Source organism: Tamandua tetradactyla, chromosome X (assembly GCF_023851605.1).
Source record: "Tamandua tetradactyla isolate mTamTet1 chromosome X, mTamTet1.pri, whole genome shotgun sequence".
NCBI lineage: Eukaryota > Metazoa > Chordata > Mammalia > Pilosa > Myrmecophagidae > Tamandua > Tamandua tetradactyla.
In genome coordinates this window covers 113,077,061-113,102,550 of record NC_135353.1, presented here as the reverse complement: position 1 = coordinate 113,102,550, position 25,490 = coordinate 113,077,061, and the positions used below count along the sequence as shown (strand labels likewise).

The 25,490-nt window shown below is 38.8% G+C and overlaps 1 protein-coding gene across 9 annotated transcripts in view; it reads left to right on the top strand.

Annotated features, from left to right (window-relative positions):
- Positions 1-14,109: 14,109 nt before the first annotated feature.
- RRAGB (Ras related GTP binding B) overlaps positions 14,110-25,490 on the top strand; it is a 51,501-nt gene continuing 40,120 nt past the window's right edge. For 2 of the 9 annotated variants that reach the window (XM_077146028.1, XM_077146020.1), the window contains exons 1-5: positions 14,110-14,847; positions 15,690-15,723; positions 18,098-18,197; positions 22,719-22,802; positions 24,708-24,774. In XM_077146028.1, coding sequence (XP_077002143.1) covers positions 14,756-14,847; positions 15,690-15,723; positions 18,098-18,197; positions 22,719-22,802; positions 24,708-24,774 — 377 coding nt within the window. In that variant the 5' untranslated portion in view covers positions 14,110-14,755. Of the gene's footprint in view, positions 14,848-15,689; positions 15,765-16,370; positions 16,439-18,097; positions 18,198-22,718; positions 22,803-24,707; positions 24,775-25,490 lie in introns of all 9 variants that reach the window. The other 7 variants (XM_077146021.1, XM_077146022.1, XM_077146024.1 and 4 more) reach the window with 7 other exon arrangements.

Below are 25,490 nucleotides of genomic sequence, written 5' to 3'. Positions count from 1 at the left end.
AAAGAGAAAATTCTCAGGTAGGCCACTTCCATTCTAGACCAGTCAGTCCTCCCCAGCCACCCCCACGCAGTCCCACATAGGACTGGAAGTGCACAGAGGCAGCAGATAGGATCCTTCCCACCTTCCCCCAGGGACACAGACTATAAAACCTCTCATGACAGTGAGATAGATGCCCACCTACATCCAGACACAGAGGCCCAAGCCCACTAAGGACCAACAGCAATACGTAAGCCATAGGGGAGGGTAGAATACAAAAGGGCAGCAAGGAAGATTTTCCAAAATGGAGGAATAGAGAGGGAACTGCAAAATCTTCCCTAAAAGCAGCAAAGTAGCTGGCAGAAGCACCCAAGTGAGATGTCTGGGGACCTGGGGAACAAGGGTGGATATTCCAAGACCCGAGTCAGTGAAGGGCAAAGAGTCTGAGAAAACATGGACAGACATTGGGTTTCCAGCCCTGGGTACTGGTGCCTTTCCCCACCCTTGAGGGAAACAGCAGCCAGAGACCCAATCCTTGCTTAGGGGAACAGTGGCAGGGACACAGCCCACATTGAGCCAGATTTTGACAGAAAAGAAGAAAAAAAAAGTCCATTTCCTAGTCTCTGGAATCTGTGAATACGTTATATTACATGGCAAAGAGAAGTTAAAATTGCAGACGGAATTAAGGTTGCTAATCAGCTGACCTTAAGATGGGGAGAGTATCCTGGATTGTCAAGATGTACCCAATATAACCACAAGAGTCTTAAAAATGGAAGAAGAAGATGTGAGTATGGAATACAGAACCAGATAGACGGCATCATGAGAAAGACTTGGACTAGTATTGTTGGCTTTGAAGATGTAGTAAAGGGGCCATAAGCTAAGGAGAACAGGTGGCCTCTAAAAGCTGGAAAAGGCAAAGAAACGAATTCTCCCCTAGAGTCTCCAGAAATGAGTGCAGGTCTGCCAACACATTAATTTTATCCCAGTAAGACCCATTTCAGAATTCTGACCCTCAAAACTGTAAGACAATAAATTTGTGTTGTGTTAAGCCACTAAGTTTGTGCTCATTTGTTACAACAACAATAGAAAACCTGTATAAATTCATAAAAAATGGGAGAGGAGAGTAAGAGAGAGACTTATTTTCAGTGCATAGCCTATAAAAAGAGAAAGAATATATAGTAAGGTATCAGCATTCATTCCAGAACTGAAAATCAATATCAAACATGGGCAGTTAGCAGAGCTGGTCCTAGAGATTCACATTAAAGGATACAGGAGGTAGACTCCTACTTTTTAAAAGTTTATAGGCATGAAACCAAGTAAGGAACCAGAAGTAATATCTAAGATTCAATGATATATATAGGATGTCAGGTATGGGTCACTGGGTGAATTTCACTAAACAGTTTGTCTGATGATGAGGCCAATTCAGATGCACATGAAGGCTCTGACCCCAGAAGTAGGTTTAAAAGAAAAAGACGCTTTAGAACTGTTAAATATATAAATAAAATGAATAAAGTTTTTAAAAAAAAGCAAAGAAGTAAATACTTTAGAACTGTAAAATATATAAATAAAATGAATAAAGTTTAAGAAAAAAAGAAAAAGAAAAAGATGAAAAAAAGAAAGAAAGAAAGAAAAAAAGAGAGAATGACCCATTTTTCATAAATACAAAAGTAATTTATGCGAGTAGTTCAGTGGTTAAAATGCCCGCCTTTCATGCAGGAGATCCAGGTTCAATTTTCAGACCATGCACCGCCCCCCTCCACCACAAAAAAGTAATTTATGGCCATTGCAGAAATGGAGGGTGAGTAAAACAGAAAGTTATATAAAAAAAAAGTCATCCATGATCACACTACTCGCAAAGAATATATATATTCTGGATTTCTAGCAATTGTTTTTAACACAAGTGAAATAATAATTACGTATCTTGCTCTTTTCTCTTGATAGAATATTAAAAACATTTCCCATGTCATAAAAATTATTCCCTAATATTTTTTTCTAATGAAACATTAAAATATCCCATTATAGGTATAAGGACAGGTACTGTGTCTTATTTAAATTTTTTTAATCCCTTTACCTAGCATACAGTATGCACTTAAAACATTTTTGGAAAACACTTCAAAAGATAGGAATACAAGGGAACTTCCTTAAAATGATAGAGGGAATATATGAAAAACCCACAGCTAATATCATCCTCAATGGGGAAAAATTGAAAACTTTCCCCCTAAGATCAGGAACAAGACAAGGATGTCCACTATCACCACTATTATTCAACATTGTGTTGGAAGTTCTAGCCAGAGCAATTAGGCAAGAAAAAGAAATACAAGGCATCAAAATTGGAAAGGAAGAAGTAAAACTATCACTGTTTGCAGACGATATGATACTATATGTAGAAAACCCAGAAAAATCCACAACAAAATTACTAGAGCTAATAAATGAGTACAGCAAAGTAGCAGGCTACAAGATCAACATTCAAAAATCTGTAGCTTTTCTATACACTAGTAATGAACAAGCTGAGGCGGAAATCAAGAAACCAATCCCATTTACAATCGCAACTAAAAGAATAAAATACCTAGGAATAAATTTAACCAAAGAGACAAAAAACCTATATAAAGAAAACTACAAAAAACTGTTAAAAGAAATCACAGAAGACCTAAATAGATGGAAGGGCATACCGTGTTCATGGATTGGAAGACTAAATATAGTCAAGATGTCAATCCTACCTAAATTGATTTACAGATTCAATGCAATACCAATCAAAATCCCAACAACTTATTTTTCAGAAATAGAAAAACCAATAAGCAAATTTATCTGGAAGGGCAGGGTGCCCCGAATTGCTAAAAACATCTTGAGGAAAAAAAACGAAGCTGGAGGTCTCGCGCTGCCTGACTTTAAGGCATATTATGAAGCCACAGTGGTCAAAACAGCATGGTATTGGCATAAAGATAGATATATCGACCAATGGAATCGAATAGAGTGCTCAGATATAGACCCTCTCATCTATGGACATTTGATCTTTGATAAGGCAGTCAAGCCAACTCACCTGGGACAGAGCAGTCTCTTCAATAAATGGTGCCTAGAGAACTGGATATCCATATGCAAAAGAATGAAAGAAGACCCATCTCTCACACCCTATACAAAAGTTAACTCAAAATGGATCAAAGATCTAAACATTAGGTCTAAGACCATAAAACAGTTAGAGGAAAATGTTGGGAGATATCTTATGGATCTTACAACTGGAGGTGATTTTATGGACCTTAAACCTAAAGCAAGAACACTGAAGAAGGAAATAAATAAATGGGAGCTCCTCAAAATTAAACACTTTTGTGCATCAAAGAACTTCATCAAGAAAGTAGAAAGACAGCCTACACAATGGGAGACAATATTTGGAAACGACATATCAGATAAAGGTCTAGTATCCAGAATTTATAAAGAGATTGTTCAACTCAACAACAAAAAGACAGCCAACCCAATTACAAAATGGGAAAAAGACTTAAACAGACACCTACCAGAAGAAGAAATACGGATGGCCAAGAGGCACATGAAGAGATGCTCAATGTCCCTGGCCATTAGAGAAATGCAAATCAAAACCACAATGAGATATCATCTCACACCCACCAGAATGGCCATTATCAACAAAACAGAAAATGACAAGTGCTGGAGAGGATGCGGAGAAAGAGGCACACTTATCCACTGTTGGTGGGAATGTCAAAGGGTGCAACCACTGTGGAAGGCAGTTTGGCGGTTCCTCAAAAAGCTGAATATAGAATTGCCATACGACCCAGCAATACCATTGCTAGGTATCTACTCAAAGGACTTAAGGGCAAAGACACAAACGGACATTTGCACACCAATGTTTATAGCAGCGTTATTTACAATTGCAAAGAGATGGAAACAGCCAAAATCTCCATCAACAGAAGAGTGGCTAAACAAACTGTGGTATATACATACGATGGAATATTATGCAGCTTTAAGACAAGATAAACTTATGAAGCATGTAATAACATGGATGGACCTAGAGAATATTATGCTGAGTGAATCCAGCCAAAAACTAAAGGACAAATACTGTATGGTCCCACTGATGTGAACGGACATTCGAGAATAAACTTGAAATATGTCATTGGTAACAGAGTTCAGCAGGAGTTAGAAACAGGGTAAGACAATGGGTAATTGAAGCTGAAGGGATACAGACTGTGCAACAGGACTAGATACAAAAACTCAAAAATGGACAGCACAATAATACCTAATTGTAAAGTAATCATGTTAAAACACTGAATGAAGCTGCATCTGAGCTATAGGTTTTTGCTTTGTTTTGTTTTGTTTTGTTTTGATTTTACTATTATTACTTTTATTTTTTTCTCTATATTAACATTCTATATCTTTTTCGGTTATGTTGCTAGTTCTTCTAAACCAATGCAAATGTACTAAGAAATGATGATCATGCATCTATGTGATGATGTTAAGAATTAATGATTGCATGTGTAGAATGGTATGATCTCTAAATGTTGGGTTAATTTCTTTTTTTCCGTTAATTAAAAAAAAAAAAAAAGAGAAGGGATAATTGGAGATGAAGGGATACAGACTGTACAACGGGACTGGATATAAAAACTCAGAAATGGACAGCACAATACTACCCAATTGTAATGCAATTATGTTAAAACACTGAATGAAGCTGCATGTGAGGTATAGGTTTTTTGTTTTTGTTTTTTTTGTTTTTTTTTCTTTCTATTATTGTTTTAATTCTTATTCTGTTGTCTTTTTATTTCTTTTTCTAAATCGATGCAAATGTACTAAGAAATGATGAATATGCAACTATGTGATGTTATTAAGAATTACTGATTGTACATGTAGATTGGAATGATTTCTAATTGTTTTGTTAATTCTTTTTTTAATTAAAAAAAAAAAAAAAGGACTTAAGGGCAAAGACACAAACGGACATTTGCACACCAATGTTTATAGCAGCGTTATTTACAATTGCAAAGAGATGGAAACAGCCAAAATCTCCATCAACAGAAGAGTGGCTAAACAAACTGTGGTATATACATACGATGGAATATTATGCAGCTTTAAGACAAGATAAACTTATGAACCATGTAATAACATGGATGGACCTAGAGAATATTATGCTGAGTGAATCCAGCCAAAAACTAAAGGACAAATACTGTATGGTCCCACTGATGTGAACGGACATTCGAGAATAAACTTGAAATATGTCATTGGTAACAGAGTTCAGCAGGAGTTAGAAACAGGGTAAGACAATGGGTAATTGAAGCTGAAGGGATACAGACTGTGCAACAGGACTAGATACAAAAACTCAAAAATGGACAGCACAACAATACCTAATTGTAAAGTAATCATGTTAAAATACTGAATGAAGCTGCATCTGAGCTATAGGGTTTTTTTTGTTTTTGTTTGCTTGTTGGTTTGTTTGTTGTTGTTTTTTACTATTATTACTACTTTTATTTCTTTTCTTTATATTAACATTTTATATCTTTTTCTGTTGTGTTGCTAGTTCCTCTAAACCGATGCAAATGTACTAAGAAACAATGATCATGCATCTATGTGATGATGTTAAGAATTACTGAGTACATATGTAGAATGGTATGATTTCTAAATGTTGTGTTAATTTCTTTTTTTTCTTTCCGTTAATAAAAAAATAAAAAATAAAAAATAAATAAAATAAATAAATAAATAAATAAATAAACATTTTTGGAATGAATGAATTGATTTCTTAACTAGTTGGATATTAAGTTTATTTACAAATTTTATCAAAATAACACTGTGGTGTACATCATTTGGGTTCCCCTATAAATATGTTTGACATCTTTGAAAGATTGCCTTTACCAGGGTCCAAACCTAACCATGACTGCTGTTTGCTGTCTCCCTGAACAGTGGCCCCATACTGTATTAATATGTCTAAGGGACATCACTGTTGAAGTCCTTCCACTCCCTCCTGCTTCAGACAACACAGCTTTAGCATATGGCCCAGCAATCACACTCTTAGACATTCATATCAGAGAAATGAAGTTTATGTTCACAGAAAACCCTGTAAATGAATGCTTATAGCAACTTTATTCATAATAGCACAAATTGAGAAACAACCCAGATGTCCAACCTCCCTCTCCAAAGAATTTTGCTGAATTCTTTTGGAGAATTCAGTTTAACAGTTTACAAATTGTATGATTTCATTTATATAACATTCTTGTAATGAAAAAAAACTTATAGAAACGGAAAACACTATTGTGGTTGCCAGGGGTTAAGAATAGGGTGGGAGGGAAATAGTTGTGACTATCAAAGGTCCTCAGGTGGCATCTTTATTGTTATAGAAATGTTCTGTATCTTGACTGTATCACTGTCAATATCCTGCTTATGATATTGTACTACAGTAGTACATTATGAGAAACTGGGTAAAAGATATACAGAATCTCTCTGTATTATTTATTATAACTGCATGTGCATCTACAATTATTTTGAAATAAAAACCTTAATTTACAATATGGCTTTAGTACTCAGTGGTGTGTTAACTCAATGTTCCCCCAAGATCTAGATTGGGTGTGTGATTCAGGAAATATAAACTCTAAGTGCATTAAAGAGATTTTTTTTTTACAGCCCAAATGTTTAATGCTTAGTGAAGGTACATGTTTGAAGGAAATGAGCGCAAGCATTCTCCAAAGGAGAAGAAGCCCTCTGAGATCAGGATCCTTGCATTATAAGGCCTTCGAGGGACCCTTCCCCTTCTGGTTATGCTAATAAAGGATTGATGAACTGCGCTTTTCATTGGTTCTTTACAGGTGCTGATCTGGAGTGAGGGCTAGGTGTGCAAATGCTCTTGTGGGGCTTAGGGTTACTTGTCCCACCTTTCCTATCTAACTGCCTCATTTCCCTGTCCCTTAATCTTAAGGGGTGCTGAAGTGGGGAGGTCAGTCTTCTGTAACTGCTTCCTGCTGACAGACAGGCATTGTCCCTGCCTATAATGGGAATGGAATTCTCGAGCTATCAGATCTAAGGATTCTTCTGGGAAGGTATGTTTTTGTTCTATTTTCTATCTTTCTTGTTCTGGTGCAATCCCTTGGTTCTCTGTTAATGTCTTATAAGGGAATCTGATCTCTACTATGATTCATGCTTTACTGTTGAGGCAACTTTCTAAGAGAGAGAGAGAGAGAGCAAGACAGAGAAACCCACAAAGCTGAGGAGAAGTAGGGTGGCTAGCCCCAATAAACAGAAAAGGATGGAGCGAAGAATGGTACCTATCCTGGGCGGCAGAAACTTGAATAAATCAAATGGGAGGTTTGGGGACTGTTTGGAAAATCTAGTGGCTTAGTCTCTAAGGGATTTAATATCCTATTGTATCTTTGAGCTCTGATTAACATAAAAACAACAGTCCCTTCCCAGGAGTGCACATGTTCCTCCATGGGCATCTGGGGCTCATAGGTTTTGGAGGACAACACCAGCTAATAAATTTACTTGGGATTGGAAACAGGCTAAAGTGGAGGCTGTTTGTTTGATACTAGTGTATAGTTTGAGAGGAGATTATGTTGGATCCACTCTACATGAGCTGCTCTCCTGCAGCTTTAGTAGTTACAGCTCCCCCAATCTTGATGGTAGCTAGGAGTGGTATTAGGAACAGGACTTCTTTTCAACTCTAGTTTGGGATGACAGATTGGAAAGCTGACAGTGGCAAAGGTTCATTTCCACTCTTAAACTTGAGTACTGGGGCCACGTGTACTGAAGTGCACATCCCTGACCACCATGGGGGTGGGCTAAGGTAAGTTTTATCCTTGCAAGGGAAGGGTACTCCTTGTACTGGCTTTGCTATTATGTACCCCAGAAAAGCCATTTTCTTTTTCGCAATCCATTATTGTGAAGGCAGACCTATGTATGGGACTTTTGATTATATTGTTTCCATGGAGATGTGGCCCATCCAGTAATGGGTAGAACCTTTTGATTAGGTTGTTTTCATGGGGATACATGTCTGCCCATTCAAAACTGGGCCTTAATCTGCTTACTGGAGTCCTTTAAGAGGGAACCATTCTGGAAAAAGCTCAGAACTCACATATACAGAGACCTTTGGAGATGCAGAAAGAAAACAACCCTGGGGAAGCTGTTTGAAACAAGCCAAAGGACCTACAGAGGCTTGCCACATGTCTTCCCAGCTGACAGAGGTGTTCCAGACATCATCAACCTTTCTTGAGTCAAGGTATCTTTTTCTGAATGCCTTAATTTGGACATTTTTATGGCCTTAGAACTGTAAACTTGTAACAATAAATCCCCTTTATAAAAGCCAACCCATTGCATTCTGGCAGCATTAGCAAACTAAACCAGATTTTGGTACCAGAGGAGTGGGGTGCTGCAATTTGTAAATATCAAAAATGCTGGAACACTGTTGTAAATTGTTAATGGGAAGATTCTGGAAGAATTGTGAGGAACATGAAAGGAAAAGACTAGAATGCTTTGAAGAGACTGTTGGTAGAAATGTGGACTCTAAAGATACTACTGATAACACCTTAGACAAAAATGATGCACATGTTATTGCAAACTGGGAGGAAGGCAATCCTTGTTTTAAAGTGGCAGAGAATTTGGCAAAATTGACTACCAATGTTGGATGGAAGCCATGAACTTGGATATTTAGCAGAAAAGATTTCCAAATTAAATTTTGAAAATGCAGCCTGGCTTCTCCTTGCAGCTTATAGTCAAATGCAACAGGAAAGAGATAAGTTGAAAACTGAAATCTTGGGTAAAAAGAAACAAGAAATTGAAGGTCTGGAAAATTCTGGGCTTCCAGAAAAGGAGTCCACAGAGAATAGTGCCCCACATGAGGATTTAACCAAGCATAGAACTAGTCAGCCACATTTCATGAAAAGCCAGAAATGGAAAATGAAAATGGAGTTATCCAGAAAGGATTATGGAAGGTCCTCTTACCTGATGGGTGTGCTCCATATATACTGCATGGAAAATTGACAAGTTTCTTACAAGAGCTGTATAAATGGAACCACTGCCAGTCTAGACTAAAGAGGACAAAAAAGGGATAAATTGAAGGAAAAATTACTTCAAAGGCAGAACCATGGAAGCTAAGGTCTGAAGCCAAGAAATCTTGAGCCAGTAGAGTGGACCTGTCCATCAACTTGGAATGCGTGAGTTTGCCTTGGAGGCAGAGGATGAGTGGAAGAGTGTTGGCCACCTCGGGGCTCAGAGAGGGTGAAGTACATTCTCTGGGGATTTGGAAGAACCTTGCTGCCACTCAAATGTTCTTAGAGGGTTGAGCATGTGACCCAGGGATTGCAGAGAACCTGGATGCTGCCCTGATGCTTGCAGAGGGTGGAGACTAGAAAAAGGTGATCTCAAAGTTCCTCAAGGTTGCAACCCTCACACCAGTGTTTGGAGAGAGCAAGGCCACTGTGTAGTCCCTTGGAAAGAGTGAGACTGCCACCTTCTAATGCCCTGAAGATAAATGACTCTCAGAAGTTGAAATCTAGTGGAGATTATCAGAATTGTTTGGGTCCAGTGACCTCTGTTTTCCTTCCAGTTTCTTCTTCTGGCAATGAGAATATTTATCCTATGACTGTCCTTCCTTTGTTTATTGGTAGCAGACAACTTGTTCTGAGTTTTCACAGGTCCCCAGCCAGAGGAGAATTTTGCCTTAGGATGGACCATGGCTGTAATTAACTTGAATGAGATTTTGTAGTGTTTTTCACTTTGTATTGTATTTGTATTATTTCTGAAAGAGTTTAAGTATTTTTTGATATTGTGATGAGAATGAGTATATTTTGCACTTTGAAAGTACGTGTTTTTTTTGGGGGGGGGAATCCAGAAGGTGGAATGTGCTGGTTTAAAGTGGACCCCAGAAAAACCGTGTTCTTTTTCCTAATCTAATCTTGTGGAGGCAGACCTATTATTTAGAGTGTGACTTTTTGATAAGGTTGTTTCCATGGGAATGTGACCCACCCAATTGTGGGTGGTATATTTTTTATTAATTTGCTTCCATGGAGAGGTGACCCATCTATGTGGGTGAGACCTGTTGATTAGGTGGTTTCCATGGAGATGCATCTCTGCCCATTCAAGTTGTGTCTTAATCCACATACTGGATTAAGAGTAAACCATTTTGGAAACAGCTCAGAGCTGACACAAACAGAGATGTTTAGAGTGGCAGAAAGAAAGTCCCCTGAGGAAGCTGTTCGAAACCAGAAGCCAAAGGGCCTACAGAGGTCAGCTATGTGCCTTCCCAGCTGACAGATGTATTCCAGATGCCATCAGCCTTTCTTTCTTGAGTCAAGGTGTCTTTTTCTAGATGCCTTAGTTTGAGCATTTTTATGGCCTTAGAACTGTAAACTTTTAACTTAATAAATCCCCTTTAGAAAAGTCAACCCATTTCTGGTATATTGCATTCTGGCAGCATTAGCAAACTAAAACATTCTCTGATTGGGGTTTAGAGATACTCAAATATTAGGTTGCCTACTGGTCCGGATGATTCACCACTGGTTGCTGATGTGTCCAGCCTGAGTTTGATTTGCTCCACTGTGCTACACTGCATGCTGAAAGACAGGGCCCTAGGAGTTGTTGTTAGAATCGAACATGATGCTTCAATTTTTTTTTTATCCCAAGACTATTCCTTGTGTTCCTGTCAGGTAGTCACAGAGTTTGTCACAGCATTGGAAACAAAGTCTGAAGATAACACTGGGGATTTACATCTGTCCCCCACAACCCTGGCAGAACTGGGTAGCTCTCCCTTCGGAGTGAGTTCCATTAGTTCTGAGAAGAGCAATCTTTCTGGGGAACCTGGAGATAGTGAAGGTATGTTCTTTATCATATATCATATTTTTCCTTTTTTTGACTGATGATACCATGAGTAGAGCTAATGGTATTGGAGGTATGAGTTTCTGTGACTAAAAATGTATGGCTACAAAGGCTTCCTAGATTGACTTGGTTGGGATGAATGGAATTGGAATATAAGCAAAAGGGTACAGTATTTAATAGAGGCCAGAGGTAGGTATTTGCGGATAAGGTATCCTTGACTGGGGTGGTTGGTGACTCTAGGGAAATGCTGGACTTTTGGAAGAACATGTTGAGAAGGTAGTTGAGGGTGCATGGAAATTTTTAGAGAGGATCTGTTAGCTTCATGCTAGTGCATCTCATGTAAGCTTTGGGCATTCCAAACAAATGGGTGGAAGCCCAGAGTCCTGAGCCAGCGGGGCATGCTTCAGATTGCTCAAAATGGGGGCCACATACCCAGCAGGAGGATAAATTGAAAAGGTTGACTGTACACCGGCTCACAATAAACTAAGGCTAGATCTGTGTACAGGAGAAGAGGGAAAAGAGGACACACACATGGAAAAAAAACAGGAGTAACTTCATGCTTCTCTTTTGACAAGATGATTTATCCAGTTTTCTTGAAAAGAAGCTTCAGGCCCTCAGTTGGTTCCAAGAGTAGGATGCATGAATTTCTGTCCTGTTTTCTAGTCTTTCTTTTTCATTCTTCTATGGGGACTTAGGAGAGACAAGTTTAATCCTAGAAATATGTACGCAGTTAGTCACCCCCTGTAGTTTGACAGCCATAGGAGTGGTTAAGAGTACTTTATAAGGGCCCTTCCATTTGGGTTGTAGTTGCTCTGCCAAGGATTTTTCTTTCCAAGTTTTTAACAAAACCTAGTCCCCGGGATGTACTTGGGGAAGTGAATTGGTGCGGTAGGTAAAGAGATTTTATTAAGGGCAGTGTGGTCTTCCCATCACCAGATTTCCATTCACCAAAATCTTTAAGTTTAGGTAACTGGAAGAAAATTTCCTCATATTCCAAGCAAAGGGGTGGGAATAAGGAGGAGAACAGAGGTGCCAGCAGGATGTAGGAATGAGTTCATGGTGTCTGGGAAGTGGCAGTGAACTAAAGAAAAAAATGAAGATGGGAAGGGTGGAGGAGGACAAGGGCAATGAAATTATGATAGACAATTTGAGTATTGGAGACCCGACTCGTGGGGTTTGGGAATAAAGGTGATCAGAATTTAGAGAATAATCTCCAATGAGATTTTATTGTGGTCTTTGATAGGGATCTGAATTACTTTTATTTTCTGAAATAGGTGGTTGAAAAAAATTAGGGCGGGATCTGGATAGAGGGAATGCCGTTGTGTTTGTATATATGTACGTGTGATTGCACAGCAGGGCTGAGTTGTTGGAAAGAAGCATCTGACAGGCAGTGGGGCCAAGAATAGAAGAATATTTGTATCCCAGGTGTCCAACACAGTTCTTGGCACAGAATAGCTGCTCAATAAATATTGGTTGAACGGATTTGTGAAAAACTCTGTAGAGCTTAATCAACACATTCTGAAAAGAACCTATAATAAAACATTTAAATTATTTTAGGAACAGAAGAAAAATCAACCCTCATCTCCTATCCATGTAAGGTTTTTTAATGAAAATATAAAAGTAAGCAATCAAAAATGCTTGAGTGGAAACCAGAATCTTAACTGCCAGACCACATAGGAATGCATAATGTCTTATTCGCCACTCTTTGGAATCAACTTTTAATTTGGTTTAGTTTCTCAATCTTCTTCAGTACTCCTTCTTGTATTCTCCCCGCCCCCTCTCTCCCTTTCCTTTCCCACCTCCTCCCTTTTCCCCCTTTTATCCTTCATCCCCTCATCCCCCTCTACATCTGTTCCTTTTCCTTCTTCCCCTTTGCCCCTTAGCACATTGTGGCAACTACTCTCAGTTCCTTGTGGAGCTTAAGGGAGGTAGTAACAGTGGGTAGAGAAATGTGGCTGGTGATGTTGGTACAGGCCAGATCTTGAGGTCCTTTTGTTAACAGACTTTTTTCTTAAATGATGGAAATGTTTTCAAGCAAAGAGATAGCCTCCTCTGATTTGTGCTTTAAATTGGTTTGGGGGAAAGAGAGACCAGAGGCAGAGAGACAGTGAATTTCTATTAAAGGGATGTTCAAGGAATAACTTGGCTGGTTGTAAGGTGACTGTTCAAAACGAGCACATACTACTTAAATGGAATGTTTTTTGGTGTGACTGGGAGGGCTGATGAAGATTATTCCACCCACTCCCAACCTCTTTGCAGATGCCACTATAGGAAAATCACCCAGGAAGCTACTGCAATTATGCAGGCCAGAGACTATGAAAGCCTGAAAAGAAGCAGTAACAGCAAAGGAAGGAGTGGACAGATTTTGTAGGAAATGGATTTATCAGGGCTTGGTCTACTGACCTGTGGGGAGGGCAATGTGTCTAAAGTGACTTCCAGGTTAGGGACTCTGAGTCTTTCACCAGACAGGGAAAGCTAGAATGGGAACTGGTTTGAGGCAGATGGTGGGGAGAGGGTAGGGGTTCAGTGAGTGACATGGCTAGAAAAGCGTGATCAGAATATAATTTTTTTTTCTTGAGGCAATTCTGGGGAGAAGCGATCATACAGATATGTGAGTCTGAGAGCAGACAGCATCCTGTTCTGTCCAGTTTCTTTCTTTCTCATCAAAGTAGTATATGCACATGGTTTAAAAATACATATAATACAGAGGGCTTAAAGTGAAAAGCAACAGTCCCCTGGACCAACTTTTCCTATTCCCTGACCTTCTCTCTAGCAGCAACCCCTATGAGCTCTCCCAGCCATTTCTTCTAGTGGTCTCTAGAATCACTATAGTGTGCAAATATCTACCAGTAGTCCTTCAGTCATCAATTTAGACTTTATTGACTTTTTATTATGGCACATGAGAATTTGTTTCCCTTACCCCATGCTCCCTCGTTCCAGTATCATTCAAGTAGGGAGATAAATGTGTGTACCCAAATCCCCAATGAATCCCTGGTCCCAGCAATAATGATACCCTTTATTGCGCGCTGAATATGTGGAAAACAATTCCAATCGCTTTGGATGTATTAACACATTTAATTAAAAGCTCGGTTACTGGGACTAACAAGAAGTAGAAAGACAAATAACAATGCTCAACCTTCCCCACCCCAAACCGTTAAGGTTAAGTAGCGGTAAAAATGCCTAGCTTGGATGCACTGAAATTTTAACCGTCTCCTTTAATTCTCCGCGACTGGTGGGTGGAGCGGATACCGTTCACTACTAAATGGCCTTCAGGCCCGAGTTGTCCAACCGGTCTGGCGGCACGGAGTGGGAGCCAAGGCCACGTGGTGGCGACGGGTGGCACTCTGGCTTTCCGGGAGCAGTCTCTATGGTATTCTCCGCAGCCCACCCGCCCCTTGAGTAACAGTAGTCACATGACAAGCTCGGGTTTTACGGCAGGTGCCCACGTGATCCTGGCCTGCAGTCGGGTAGCCGCCGTGGGGTACCTGTACTCCTGGAGGACGGGGTTAGGTCGTAACCGCAGCCGCTGGTGCACCTTCCGGAGCTGCCAGGCTCTGAAGCAACGAGCCGGCTGAGGCGTTCACTGCTTGGTGCCAACCGCACGGGTCTGCTTTTTCTGCTACCTCCGCTTTCGCCGTTTCCACCCCCTTTGCGGGTGAAATCACCTTTGGGTTTCGATATCCTGGGGCCTGAGGCACAAACTCGGGACGATCCCCTGTCCACCCCTCTTTTCCTCTCATCCTCCGTCTCTCTTCCTTTGCACCACCGAACCGTTTGGCCTTCGAGCCGGCCACCTCGGCCGTGCCTTGAAGCCAAGTTCGGGGCGGTAAAGGTAACCGTGGGGAGAGCAGCCCCCCAGTGGACAAAGGCTGAAGCAAGAATAAAGCAGGCCTAATAAGGCCGCAGGCGATGGGAATAGGCGGCTGAGGGGGTGAACAAGGCAAAAAGCAGGATACTGCGGATTTAGAAGGGACTGAAAAGAACTTGTTGCACTATGGAAGAATCTGACTCTGAGAAAAAGATGGAGAAGGAGAATCTTGGGCCGAGAATGGATCCTCCGATAGGGGAACCAGAGGGATCCCTAGGGTGGGTGAAGGGTTTTATGTCAAGCCCGGAGGGTGTGTGTGTGTGTTCTAATTGAAGAGAGTATTGTGAATGGGGCGCCCATGATAATTGCTTCGATTTACTAATAAGATTGATTGGTATCATGATTTTGAAGACAGAATAAACTGGAGGACTGGGGCTAACTAGGCAGAAACAACCCTTAGACAGGCAGGATATCGGTCCAAGGAGGGAGGTGTTCTTATTGAGGCAGTTCTCAGTTGCTTTTAATTATTAATAAAGGAAATTTGACATCACCATTTTGGGGAGGGGAGTACTGGGAGGAGGGTTGGTGTTAACTGGGCAGAGACCAGTAGCTTGAGGGTGCTTTCTGTACCAATTTGTACCTGAATTTGGGACTTGTATTTTACATACGTTCTGCCTGTGATGAGTGAAATACGGCTTGGAAGGACAGCCGAAGGAATAAAGATATTTCCAGATTTTAAAAATAGGAGGCTCATTTTAAAAATAGAGGGCATTCAAATATGAAAATATTGTTTGCTTTATTAAACCTCTTTGTATATGTTACTTTAATTGTTTAAAATGATGAAAGATTGAATTTGACTTTTAATGGCTCATTTATATTCCTAAATAGATCTTCCTGGGACAGCTCTCCTGAATGAGTAATTAGAGGCTAAGAAGCACAAACTCAGTTTTATAATTTAGGAAAATGAGGTCCTCTACTCAGCTGAGGTCCCACAAACACTTATACTTAGCTGTTGTGCTAAATGTGCTCTTTCGTACCTCCACATTTATTTGATTTCTTTAATTCTGATGTCTAAGGCAACCGGATTATGGAAGCTCTGTCTTTTGGTTTGTATCTGCAGGTGGGTGCTACCAAATACAACCATGAAGAAAAAGGTAAGACTTGTATTGGATACATCAAAAACATGGCAGTAAAGGTAAGAAGTTGCTAGTCAGGAAATATGTTTGTGGTGTGTATAAACTTTTTCCTGGACTGTTGCTGGAACCTTGTACATGACCTTCCCAACTCTACTTCCATTCTTTGCTATCAGATTTAATTTTTCTAATATATGAATCTGACTGGGTCAGTCATGTACTTAAGAACTTTTGTAACTTCCCCAAGCCCTTCGAATAAAATCCAAATGACTTTGCATGCCATAGGATGCCCTTTGACAATATGTTTCTGACTAAACCATCTGCCACACCTATATACCCTATTGCAGCCACACAGAATTTGCTTTTCCCCAAATTTAAAAATTAATTTGTATTTTGTGCAAGGTACACACATGCACACTCACCCACTCACAGTATAACAGGCCTCTGTGGGCACATTATTTTGAACCCAACTCAAATGTTACCACTGTAAGTTCTTATATGAGTTCTCCAGATGGAATTTTGAACATGCCAGTCCTTTGTAATTTTTTGGTACTATGCCCCACCTTGAGGTTTAGACTAAGAGTGAAGCTCTGGAACAAATTTCCTCCTCTTGGAGGCTTCAATTTCTTCATTTGTAAATGGTGAAAATAATTTTATCTATCTCATAGGGTTGTGAAGTTTAAATGAGTAAATGCACGTAAAGCACATAGATCAGTCCCTGACACAGTTAGCCTTGGTAAGTCTTTCATAAGAAATTGAGGTAAGATTTTTTTAATTAAAAAAAAGAAATGCACTGTATTTAGCCTTAACTTCATCTAGTAATTCATTTATATAACTCCATTTCACTAAGGAAATATTCCTGACAAGACTACCTAAAATTGCTATCAACAAGGATACCTAAAAATACCAGAAATTTCTACATGATTAAGAATAAAATCGAAACTTTTTTGTACCAACTTTAGACCAACTTGTTAGTAACATTTCCTTAGTGAGATAAAGTTATGTAACTGAAATACTCAGTTAAATTAAGCATGCATGCAGTACATTTTCATTAATACTTCCTATGTTTGTAATCAGAAATTTAAAAAAAAAGATCTTGGGATTGAAGGTAGTACACACAACCCCTTGATTTGAAAAGCAAGGTAATTGGAGCTATGTTTCATAATTTTTAAATTTGAAAGTACCCTTAAAGTCACCTCATCCAATTCCCTCCTAGTCCAAGAATCTACAAGCATCTTTGAAAAGTATTCTCTGTCTTTGTTAAATGATGGCATTTACAAGAAGACTGTTTACCTTCATAAGGCCACCCTTTTCATTGGGTTATTCTCATTGTTAAAAACCCTTGTTTTATATCTTTGTTTCAGCAGCTTGCTGATTCTTTTGATGAACTTATTTTGAGCATCTGTTATATGTTAGGCACTGTATATACAAAGGGAACCCCCTGCCCTCCAGGAGGTCACAGTCTTCTGAGAGACAGGCTAAAAAAATGAGTAACTGCCTAGCATTATGTCTTTGCAATGATACAAGTACAGAATGCCATTGGAGGACAGAGGTGGGATTCTCAGTCAGCCTCTAGAGCAATCAGGCTGGAGAAGCATCTGGAGGAGATGACTACTGAGCTAAGTCTTGAAGGATAAAGTGTTACATAGTTGAAGGAAGAAGAGGGAAGAGAAAGTTAACAGGCAGAGAGTACAGCATCTAACAAAGGTACAGAGGCATGAAATGGCTTGGCCCTGGAGGACTGGGAGCATCAAAGGGACCACAAGCTGTTCAATTCAATGTCAAATGGACTCTAAAAGTTTTCAGGCCAGGAGTAGCAGGGGATGAGGGCAGAGAAGTAGATAGGCTAGGTTAAGGAGGATCTTAAATGTAGTTTAAAACTTGATCCTGTATGCCATGGGGAGCTTTTGAAAACAAAAAGTAGAAACAGATTAATTAATGGAGAAAGATTGTAGAGATAAGTAGGAGAGATGAAATCAAGGGCAAAGGTGGAAAGGTTGACCTTGAGCAGAAGTGTGAACTTTCAGTTATATTGAAATCCCCAGTTAGGTAGTTCAGTGCATAAAACATTAGATTATGAGAGATCAAGGTTTAGATTCCTCTTGAGGTGGTATTCCTCTAGCCTAGTTCTGAATATATTAATAGTGCATAGTAATAACATAACAAATTCACCACAGTTCTGTCCCCAAGAGAATGGGTAATGTACCTGGAATTCTAGGTATCTCTGCATTTCACTGTTGATTGAGGGACAGTTTAATTAAAGTATCTACATCTGGTTGCCAGTACTGTTACTTCAGTAAAACATCAATTGCAAGAGAGAAATAGGTCCCTTTGGACTTGATTTGCTCTAGGTTGCTAACTTTTTTCCCTTTTTATTTTTCCACTGTGTCCTTAGGTGCTGTTGATGGGTAAAAGTGGGTCTGGTAAGACCAGCATGAGGTCTATTATCTTTGCAAATTATATTGCCAGAGACACACGTCGCCTTGGTGCAACAAGTAAGATGTTTTATCTTATTGTAAAGTCAGGTGATCTTAACTATTAATAATCTGCATAACACACTTGGTTGCAGTAGCTTGGGGATTGTAGGGGTTGAGGAATTTGTTCAGGAGCATGTTTCCCCTTGTTTCATTCCTCCTCAGAGGGCTGTGGATGTTCTGGGTACCAATACTTGCTCTCTTGGGAAGGTTCTTTTCTTTCCAGGCTGCTTATGAAATAAGATTCCATTGCCTGACTTCTTTTCTATTCGGCTATTTCTTAAACAAGCACAGGAATCCTTTTCTTTATTCATTGTGGGAGGGGGTATTTGTTTTTATCTATTATTATATAAAAGGAAAATGGTTAGGAGTTAAAAAGCATAACAATAAAATCTTATAAGATTTTTTAAAACGGTAGTTAGTCCTAGTCTTCATTAAAAGGTAAACTGGTTCAGTTCCCGGTACCTGCCCATGTAAAAAATAAAAAAATAAAAAAAAAAAAATAAAAAAAATAAAAAAAAAAAAAGGTAAACTGGGCAAAGAAGTTAACTTACTTTGTCCTCTGCTGTTTCCTTCTTAGATACACATAGATGTTCCAGGTCTATCTTGGGAAATGTGTTATTGCCCTTTCTGGTTTGAATGTTAAATCTAGCTTCATAAACTAGACTAACTGGGCTGCCATGGCTGCTAGAACTGTGGATCTAGGCTCTTGGGAGACCCTCTCTGTCTATGGGCCATAATGCCATTTGATTCTGCAGCATCCAAGCATTTATAGATTCTGCCTTGGTTCTTGGCCTTTAAGTGAGGAAGGCATTGCCCTACCTGGCCTTCAAAGATTCTGGACATGGGTTTCTAGCATCTTGAATACTTTTAGGGACTAATCACCCACTACTTCATGAGGCATTACACTCTGATTTCAAGAACAACAAATGTTTTAGAAATACTTTATGTTCCAGACCCTAGACTACAAAGGGGAAAGAACCCTCATCTCTGTTCTCTAAGTGCTCAGAATATAGTGTAGACTCTTATAATTGGGGCAGTCTTAAAGATTAGAAAATTATCTCTTTGTTAGAGCCCCAAATTCATTTCCCTTTATTTCTTTTAGGTGGTTCTCTTTTAGTTCTCTTGAGCCTCTACAGATATTTGAGTATGGTTACTGGCTTAAGTTATCCTAGCCATCCCTTGCCCCCCAAATCTTGTTTTCCTTAAGTTAAACATTCCCAGCTCTTCCAAGTATTCCTCATTTGACGTTATTTTAAAGTTTTTTTTCTATTTTAAAGTATTTTTTAAGGGTTTGTTCTGACTGTCAACATTTTTCTTAATTATGGTGTCAACCATAATTAAGACTTGAATGCACATGTGGTCTGATCAGGGCATAGTGGGAATATTGCATTTCTTATTCTGGGCATAATATTTCTGTTAGTGCATTCTAGCCCTCTCTCCTTTTTGGAGTGGCCTTCTTTGTACTAGAAAATGCCATTCCTTTTCACATATATTGTTACTAAAACACTTATTGTCTTCCTAGTTCTTATGCAGGTAATAATTTGGACCTAAAAATAAATAGTTTAGTATTCAATTTTGTTTGTTTTAGCCCATGAAATTTTCCTATACCCTGTATTTGTTAACTGTGAAATCAAGGACAGGTTAGTTGATTTCTTTGGGCTCAGTTTCCTTTTCTTTAGAAAAGAGGTTGGATCCCTCCCACTGCTAGCGTTTTAGCATCTTATTTTCATTTTAGCCGCCAGTTCTCTCATCTGATGTAATAGCTGTGTACTTTGTACATTTGATAAGTATTTCAACTAGTTTTCATCTAAGTCATTGGTCAAAAATTTTTATCAGAACAGGGTTCTATATCTCATCATGTGTCTGGAGACTTCCTTCTATATTGAGATGTGTGGCTCTGGCCTCTGGACAGTCTATCTGTCCAGATTTTCCCCCTCTTGATTTGCTAGATTTTAAAATTATTCTGTTCTTCCGAGTTAAATATCTGGGCCTAGTAACCATATGATTTCAGTAGATAGAGAAAGTTATTGTTTATTGAAAAACTGCTGTTTGCTAGGCTTTTGTTTGCTGTTTCATTTACTTTAGTCCTCATATTAACTTCATTTTAATAGATGAAGAAAGTACGGCCTCGAAGTTAAGCTCACTCAGCTAGTAAGTGTAAATCTATGATCATTCTCTATTCATTATGCCACAACATATCTCCTTTACCATATTTTAACAATTCCTGACAGACGTCTTTCTTCTTGTGTTTTGAATTCTGCACATTTTGGTGAAGCACCTGTTTTTAGTCCAATTTAGTTTTTAGCCGATCAGAAGAGTTGATTTATTACCCTGAGTCTAATGAGTAGTTTTGCAACTAGAATTCCAGAGCTATTCAATTTGCTTAAGATAGCTTTGAAATAATCTAATAGCATCATTAAAGTAGGAACATAATGTTGCAAACTATATGAACCCTATATATTAAAGCAGGCCATTTAATCAACAAGTTTCTTCTGGATCTTCCTATGTGCCAGCCACTGTGAATTGGACAGGGGTCTTGTCTTGAGGATATCTCAAACAAGACCTTTATTGATTATACATTGTTAGCAATTACTGTATCTCTATAAAGATAATGAAATATATTTTAACATATTATATTGGCCTCAGTGCTTTAGTGTACCATTAGTTAATTTGTCATTGCTGAAGACAGGTCTGGGTTCTACTGCTGAACTTATAGACTCAAAAGTGTGTAGTGCATTAATTTTTACTTGATGTTCCTTTATGTGAAATTGATGGTTTTCTTTAAAAGTAGTAAAATAATACTTCTTTAAAATATTATATTGACTTTAATGTCTTAGTTTTTTTCTAATTTTTCATTGTTGTTTGTTGGAGCCTACTGTATTTTGAACTTTTAAGTAAGGTTACAGAGTGGTGGTATTATTAATTTATTAGGGCACTGCTAAAATGTATTTACTGGAATATTAAAAAGGTCATAAAATGTGGTTATGAAGTATTTTAGTCTCAAACACTGTTGATGGCTCCACAATTTCCTCCTTTCTCAAAATTCTCTATTCCCTTGGCTTTTATTTAATGCTTTATTACCCCTGGTTTTCTTCCTATATCTTTGATCATCCCTCCTCCTTTAAAAAAAAATCTTTACCAAAGTGTGTTTTCTTCTTTCTGTCCCTATAAGTGTATGTGATTCCCCAGAGTTCTGTTCTTGTTTCTCTCAGTTGCTCTTATGATAACAGGGCAGGAAGAGAAGGAGAGCCAGAGGGGCATATAGGAGACTGAGACCACAGAGGGAAGGTAATCAGGGATGAGATAAAAAAGTACCCTATAAGCCAATTCTAGTGGTTTGAACTGAGGGTAGAGGAAGCCCCTAGTGAGTTTTAAACAGAAGAATGACATGTTCATATTTGTATTTTATTATTATTGATTTTCCATTTTAATTACAAAAGTAATACTTGTGAAAAGTTCAAGCATTGCAGAAATGTAGAAAGTCCACTTCCATCCTTTACTCTTAGGCCTACTTCCTAGGGACAGCCACCATTAGTAGTTTCAGGGCTGTCCTGACTTTTTTATCTTGGGCATATACAACTGTATGTATACAGAGACACATGCTTTCTTTTTCTTTTTAAGTGAGAATGGAATAAAAATCTGCATTTTGGAGAGCTCACTGTGTCGGTAATATGCAGTATGAATTAGAGAGATGCACAGATAGAAGCAGGTCAACCAATTAGGGAATTAATTTAGTAGACCAGGTAAGAGAGGGCAGGGACTTGGCTTGGATAAGGGTAATCGTAGTGGATATGATGAGAAGTGAATGGATTTGGGATATATTTTAGAGATAGAGTCAACATGGCTTGCTGAAAGATTTGGAAGGAATGGTGAGGGCAAGTGTGGACTCAAGGATGAAACTAAGATTTAGGCTTAGGCAACTGGTTAAATTCACTGAGATGGAGAAGACTGAGAGAATAAAAAATATTGTGGAAAGAATAGGGGTATGATGAATTATATTTGGATACACTGAGTTTGAGATAGCTGTGGTTCATGCAACTGGAGATGTCCAATATGTGAGTTAGAAAGATGGAATAGAAATTTGTACTAGATATATCTGTGAGTTATCAGAATCCAACTAGAAAATAAAGAAATATGAATAGATCAGCTTGCCCTGGGGGAGAATACATAGAGAGAAGAGAAGGTCATGATGGATGGAATCCTAAAGAACTCTAACATTTAAGGGACAGAAAGAAGAATAGGAGCCTGTCAAGGAAGATCTGCCAGAGAGATCATAAGTATAATATCAGAGACCAAGAGAAGAGAATTTTTTGAGAATAGTCAACAGTGTCATGCTACAGAAAGTAAGACAAAGACTAAAAAGTCCATTGGATTTGGTAATGGGGTCATGGTCACTGGATGAGACAATTTCTATGATACGGGAGTAGAAACCAGATTTCTATCCCATGTGCCCCATATCTAAACAATCACTGAATCCTGTCACTTCTTTTGTTACTGTCTTTCCCTTTCTCAGTAGCACTTCTTTCCATTTTTTTTTAGTACTAGACCGTTTACATAGTCTTCAAATTAATAGCAGTTTGAGCACCTACTCTCTCGTAGACTCTGTTGGAAATACAAAGACATGTAAGATATTCCTTTTCCAAGGAGGGGGAAATAAAGGGGAGAAGGGAAGTAGTTTGCGCACCTACTACATGCCAGGCACTTTATATGTAATAACGCCCTTAATCCTCACAGTAATCCTGTGAGGTTGATAGTATGCCACCCCCCTCCCTTTTTTAATAGAAGAGGAAACTGATACTCAGAGGTTAAGTGACTTGCCCAAGGTCAAACAGAAGTAGAACTGGAATTTGAATTAAGTTCTGTTTGACTCCAAAGTCTATGTGTTTTTTTTTTAACTATGCATTGCTGCTTATGATCTAATTTATGAGAAAGTAAAATTTCACAGAAGAAAAGTTAGAAGTCAATTTAAGCAAAGGCTTCAGGATATTCACAAAATGAGCACCACTGTGTGATTGATATCACATAAATTGTATAGATGATAATTGTTAGACTTTGAGAAGTTTCCAGGATAAGAATTTTCATTATTTCTCTTTGTGATTTAGTGCCTGGCAGAGAGTAGATGCTTAACACATGTTTGAATGTATTCAGAGGGAAAGATGATAATAAGTGGGGGTGAATAGGCAACGCTAATAGAGCAACTGGAACTTAAGAGGGGGTCTTAAAAAATGAGTGTCTTTGAAAGAAGGGCTTTCTAGGCTGGTGGGTAGAGTAGGCAAAGTATAAGGGGGAGGGAAATGTAGAGCAGAGGTCGCAAACAGGCAGCCTGCATGCTGGAGAAGGCTTGTAGATATATTTTGTTTGATGCTCATGCAACATTTTAGAAAAATTGAAATTGGTTCTCAACATTTATAACTTCCCCCAAACAATCTGGATTTTCCACTACAACTGAAAATTTTAAAGCTTTGGTAACCCTGGGTCCACATTCCTACATCAAAGATGAGCTAGACCTAGTAACTGCTGCTCTCTCCACTATCCCTTTGGGTGGATGTTTACTCTCCATACTTGGCCAACTTTGTTTACTGGCCTGGCCCCTATTAGCAAGTTTGCGACCCTGATGTAGGGTATACTGGGGGTTGGGGAGATAGTGGAGTTTGGGAGTACTGTGAATAAGCCAAATTGGGTTGGAGTTAGAGGCTTTATTTATGTGAATCATTGGAGAATATAAAGCTAGATCAAAAGCCAAATGTGAAAGACCCTGAATACCTGCCTCTAGGCATGGAGGAGCCATTGAAAGTTTTTGGAATGGGGAGTGACATGTTCAAAGTAGTATTAAGAAGATGAACCTGGTAGGAGCCTATAGGATGAAGTAAAGTTGGGTAAGGCTTTCTGTTGGAGAGGTTTGTTATAGACCTATGATAGTGTAGGCATGAGATGATAAGGGTCTCATTGTTAGTGGTGGGTTGTAAAACGAGATGGAATTGAGAGAGATCACAAAGAAATAATAAGCTAGGTTTAGCAATGAATTAAATGTGGACAGAAAAGTAAAAAATGACACAAAAAGGGAGATGGGGTGGGAAATGGTAGGGTCCTTAACCAAAATAAGAAAAATCAATAGAGGAAGTCAGTTTGGTTATGTTTTCTGATTTTTTGTGTGTATTTAGTTTGTGTTGTTTAATTTTTTTTGGGGGGGAAAGAGATTGATGGGGACAAATGGGACAGGGAAAATCTATTAAATGGTTTTTGTCTCTACCATACATGTTGAAATTTTAACATTAGTATTATAATTGGATATTGTTTTTGCTCTAAGTACTAAACTACTAAAAAATAACATGACTTACATGAAAGCCAATCTGTAGCTCAGGGTAGTTTTTACCACTCAACACACTGCTAAGCTGAAAATCACCTTGTTGTGGCTTTGAGCATTTCACTCCACTTTCATCCTTCTAAATTCTGTGGGTTAGTGCATTGTTTATTTTGAATTTTACCACTCATACTATAATTACTAGGTTTGTCATATTTGTCTTCCAGTTGATGTAGAACATTCTCATGTTCGGTTTCTGGGAAACCTGGTATTGAACCTGTGGGACTGTGGTGGGTAAGTACCATCTGCTTACTTGTTTGTGAAGCCAATAGCAGTAAGAATGGCAGCTAGTATAATCAGCGTGGAGAATGCATGAGAGTAACTATCTTCTGCAGTGAGCAACACATTGGATAGAAATTACTTCAAAATTAGCATTTAATTAAATAAAAATCTCTGACTTTTATGTAATTATGAAAATGCCCTCTGTATGTGACATGTTTAAGTAGCACTAACGGGAGTTCCATCTAGTACCTGTAGTATGAGATATATTATCCTCTCCTTTGCAGGGTAAGAAATTAGCTTTCTATCTCAGGCAGCCTGATAATAGTGCTGAGTTCCTAGCCATCACATCATATTGCCTCATTCTTAGTTACTTCAATAGTTAAGGTATATTAGACCAGGAGCACATATTTGCCAGGTGAGTTACCCACTGTTGGAGGAGTAGGAGATAGCTTTTCCTCTCTTGACTAAGACACTCACCAAATATCCCATCACAATTTCCTACTCACCATACCTTCTACCCTGATTTTGCTCTATATACATTTACATTTCTGTGCTAAGGCAGCAGTGTGTGGTATACAGTGGTTAGGAGCCTAGGTTCTGGAGTTAGACGTGGGTTTGTATCCCAGCTTTCTTAGCTCTGTTTTCTTGGGTAAACTCTTTGAGCCACTGTTTCTTCATCTGTACAATAGCAATAATAATAGTACCAACTCATGTTGTTTCAGTGATTA